Source organism: Babylonia areolata, chromosome 5 (assembly GCF_041734735.1).
Source record: "Babylonia areolata isolate BAREFJ2019XMU chromosome 5, ASM4173473v1, whole genome shotgun sequence".
Lineage (NCBI taxonomy): Eukaryota > Metazoa > Mollusca > Gastropoda > Neogastropoda > Buccinidae > Babylonia > Babylonia areolata.
Window position 1 is genome coordinate 7,327,986 of NC_134880.1, and position 4,766 is coordinate 7,332,751.

The following is a 4,766-nucleotide window of genomic DNA, read 5'->3' on the forward strand; positions in this document are numbered from 1 at the left end:
GAAGTACCAGAACCCTAATCTATACCTGCCTGATGGTCAAGATAACAGCTCGTATAGTAAGAAGTTTGTCGCTTCAATGTGTCGCCTGTGAGTCGACACTGACTCAAGGCAGACAGGAGAACGACACACAGAAACAGCGTTTGCTTACGGGTGTATACAATCAGACATAATGATAATACTTATACCCCCCCTCGTCTCAGTGTACAGCTATTTTTAGCCATGCCAATTTTCCCTGTGACCTCGCAAGAAGTCAACACTTACACACCTGCTGAACTAGCCAATGAGAGCCCGTACTGTATGTTTCTAAATATAGACTGTCCCAGGTTAGATCAGCTTGTGACGTAGTGTGTTTGAAGTGAAGGCTTCTTGGCGGTTTGGAGCAGATCCCAACTGGAAATCCGTGTACTTATTCATGGGATGGTATAAAAAGGGAACGTGGAAATACGTTCATTCAGTTGTTTAACTGGCTGTGATCTAGACAAGTGGGCCTTTTGAACATTTGTCGAAAGTGTTTACATCGTTAAAGTCTAACAGAAAAAAAAACAAAACAAAAAAACCTGAAAGGTGGTTGTGATTTCTTCGCTGCTAACATACACATTGAAAAGAAAAGATAATAAAAGTGCCAGCGCTGGGAAAGAGAACTCAAACCATCAACCCAATGACAAGAGACAGGCCAGACAACATTTCGGTACGAACGCTGCTCGCGGCTGCCAACTTCACACCTGGCACCACGACAACGGAAAGCAGACGACAGTCAACGGACATGAACCCGTTTACGTTTCAGTCCCCGCGGTTCCCTCAAGGTCTTCCCACGGACCTTGCGTCACGCGCGGTGACGGTGGACACTGGTGGCGGACAGTCGTTGGTGTCCAGAAGGCCTCGGAGTCAGAGACTGGCCCCTCTGCTGATCGCCACAGGCAGGAGGCTGACCCACACTCTGACCACGCGCGGCAATAGCGGTGCCGGGCAGGAAAACGTGGAGGAGGAAGGGAGAGAACTGTTCTCCAACTTTGTCTCCCACCAAGCACAGACCGAGAACCCCGAAGCCGCTGAGAGACTGGGGATATCGTGAGTAAAATTAATGTTCTTTTGGTTGCTGTGGGAGAGACAAGAGATATCAGGAGCTGATGTTCTTTGTTGTGGGAGAGACTTGGGATATAGAATAGAATAGAATGTGTCTTTATTACAAAAAAAACAACCCCAACAACAACAAAAACAACAACAAAAAAAACAAAAAAACCAAAAAAACAAAAAAACAAAAATGTGTACCGGGGTCACAAGGAATATCGGGGGTTGATGTTCTTTGTTGTGGGAGAGACTGGGGATATCGTGAGATGATGTTCGTTTGGTCGTTGTGAGTGTTCAAGTGTTGGTTTTTGATAATGTAGTGCTTTTATTTTCAACGGGAGTTAAACTTCCTTTTTATTCATCTTCTGTTACTGACAATAAGTCCACAACAATAACACGCACACGGACACAGACAGACACATACACGGACAGACAAACAAATACACACAGACACAGACCCCTCCCCCCCACTCCCACACACACATACTCACACACACACACACACACACACACACACACACACACGGCACTCACGCACGCACGTACGCACGCACGCACCTGTGATACATATTATAGATACTGAGATTGATTGATAGACCGATAGTTACATGTGTGTATGTTTGTGTATAGATAAACAGAAAGTTACAAGTTCCATGTGTGGTCACGTTGTGTGTGAAAAGATTGATAGTTCATGTGTGTAGGTGTGGGTGTGTGTGTCTATATATATATACATATATATATATGTGTGTGTGTGTGTGTGTGTGTGTGTGTGTGTGTGTATATAGAGAGAGATTCATGTGCGTGTGAAAATAGATTGATAGATGTGTTTATATGTGTGTGTACAGATAGATAGATAGATAGATAGATAGATGTGTCTGTATGTGTGTGTACAGATAGATAGATAGATAGATAGATAGATAGATAAACAGACAATACATGTGTCTGTATGTATGTGTGTGTACAGCCCCCCAGCCAGCTACACGAACGAGCGACTGGTCCGGATCGGCAGAGAGCTCCGTCACATCGCCCGGTCTCTGGAAAATAGTCCTTTGAGGCAGAGAGTGAGGCACAGGGCGGCACAGGTAAACATTACCCTGCTCATTAACCTTACAAAGTGGGTCAGTTGATTATGATACTTAAGTACTGATGTGGCTGGTCAATAATAATAATTAAAAAAAACAACAACCCAACAATGAACAAACAAAAAAAACATGCTCATGCCATTATTTAGTTATCGATCTGCTCAATCAATAATCAAAACATATTCACGACATTCAGTTATCGATCTGGTTAATGAATAATCAAAACATATTCACGACATTTAGTCATCGATAAGCTTAATCAATAGTTGAAAAAACAACAAGGAAAGACGTCATTCACTACATTTACCTCTTGATGCGATTAATTAATTAATTCAATCAGTTAAAATCTGTTCACGAGTTTTTTGCTGATTGCTCTCCTCCTCCTCCTCCTCCTCCACACCCCTCACCCTCCACCCTCCACCCCCACCCCCTTCAGGTGCAGCCGGGCATCAGCCAGGGGGAGTTCAGAGGACTGCTGAGGGAACTATTTGCTGGGGGCGGAGTGACACGGGAGCGGATCGTGGTGCTGTTCATCTTCTGTTGTGACGTGGCCATGGGCTGTTCGCTGCTGACGGGGAGCGGGGCGGAGCTGTGCGCACGGTTCATGGCCTGGTCCCTCGCCTTCATCTCAGAGAACGTCTGTGCGTGGGTTCGATCCCACGGTGGTTGGGTGAGTGGACGGTTGGTCGGTTGTTTTTGCTTGTGTGTGTGTGTGTGTGTGTGTGTGTGGAAGGGTGGGTGGGTGCGTGTGTTTGTGTGTGTGTGAGTGTGCAGTGTGTGTGTGTGTGTGGAAGGATGGGTGGGTGGGTGCGTGTGTTTGTGTGTGTGTGTGTGTGTGTGTGCATTGTATGTGTGTTTGTGCAGCGTGTGTGTGTGTGCAGTATGTGTGTGTGTGTGTGTGTGTGTGTGTGTGTGTGTGTGTGCAGTATGTGTGTGTGTGTGTGTATTGTGTGTGTGTGCAGTGTGTGTGTGTGTTTGTACAGCGTGTGTGTGTGCAGTATGTGTGTGTGTGTGTATTGTGTATGTGTGCAGTGTGTGTATGTGTGTGTGTGTGTGTGTGTTTGTACAGCGTGTGTGTGTGCAGCGTGTGTGTGTGCAGTATGTGTGTGTGTGTGTGTGTGTGTGTGTGTGTGTGTGTGTGTTTGTACAGCGTGTGTGTGTGCAGCGTGTGTGTGTGCAGTATGTGTGTGTGTGTGTGTGTGTATTGTGTGTGTGTGCGGTGCTTGTTGTTGATGATGATGTTGATACTGTTTCTATTAATACGCATGCTGAATTCTTCTTCGCTCTGTCTCTGTCTGTCTGCCTGCCTATCTGTCAGTTTGCCTCTGTCCCTTTGTCTGTCTGTCTGTCTTTCACTTTGCCTCTGTCTCTCTCTCTCTGTCGCTGCCTGTCTGTCTGTCTGTCTGTCTGTCTCTCTCTGTAGATTCGCAAGGACAGGTTGTATAAGAATACGCCATGCCTAAAATCAAATAACACGTTTTGACTTATCCGTCCAAGTCTGTCTCAGTGTCTGTCTCTGTCTCTGTCTGTCTGACCCACTGTCTCCATCGTATCTTCCCATCTCTGACTGTCTGTCTGTGTGTCTGTCGCTGTCTGTATCTCTTGTCATTCTCTCTCTCTGCCTCTCGTTCTCTTGCGGTGATTTCCCTATGACGTCATGTTTACGTCATCGTGGTGTGTGTGTGTGTGTGTGTGTGTGTGTGTGTGTGTGCAGGGCACGGTGATGGGTGCCGGGTTCAGCAAGCTGTCCCTCTCCCTCGCGCTGGCCGGTGTCATCATCGTCGGCTATGGCGTCATCAGATACGTCACCAGCTCTTGACGTCATATGGTGCGCAGAGTGAAAACCCGCACTTCTTTTTTGTTTTGCTTTGTTTTTGTTTTTTTCTGTTGGACACAATGATGATGATCATTTTGAGAATTCTGTGTGTGTGTGTGTGTGTGTGTGTGTGTGTGTGTGTGTGAGAGAGAGAGAGAGAGGAGAGAGAGAGAGAGAGATTCATGAACTGCTGGTTTGACACCTCGAAAGGGATGTTGGCCTGGAGAGAGAGAGAGAGAGAGAGAGAGAGTGTGTCCCGCTTTGAAAAATGCACATATCCGTGTTCTATCATGGCAGCATTGTCCCCTTACAAGACGCTGCGGCTTGTCGGGAATGTGTTCACTGTTCTCACCAGTGACTGTGATGTTTTATGATGATGATGTCACTATGATGACGCCTTGCCTTGTATCAGATAATGTGCACTGTTCTCACCACTGACTATGATGTTTTATGATGATGATGTCACTATGATGACGCCTTGCTTTGTATCAGATAATGTGCACTGTTCTCACCACTGACTGTGATGTTTTATGATGATGATGTCACTATGATGACGCCTTGCCTTGTATCAGATAATGTGCACTGTTCTCACCACTGACTATGATGTTTTATGATGATGATGTCACTATGATGACGCCTTGCCTTGTATCAGATAATGTGCACTGTTCTCACCACTGACTATGATGTTTTATGATGATGATGTCACTATGATGACGCCTTGCCTTGTATCAGATAATGTGCACTGTTCTCACCACTGACTATGATGTTTTATGATGATGATGTCACTATGATGACGCCTT

At 45.8% G+C, this 4,766-nt stretch overlaps 1 protein-coding gene across 1 annotated transcript; it reads left to right on the plus strand.

Annotated features, from left to right (window-relative positions):
- Positions 1-384: 384 nt before the first annotated feature.
- Positions 385-4,122, plus strand: LOC143281903 (uncharacterized). The gene is made up of 4 exons (XM_076587186.1): positions 385-1,068; positions 2,033-2,150; positions 2,587-2,820; positions 3,865-4,122. Exons 1-4 carry the CDS (start codon positions 659-661, stop codon positions 3,967-3,969), a joined length of 867 nt encoding a protein of 288 aa, XP_076443301.1. The 5' UTR covers positions 385-658; the 3' UTR covers positions 3,970-4,122.
- Positions 4,123-4,766: the final 644 nt, after the last annotated feature.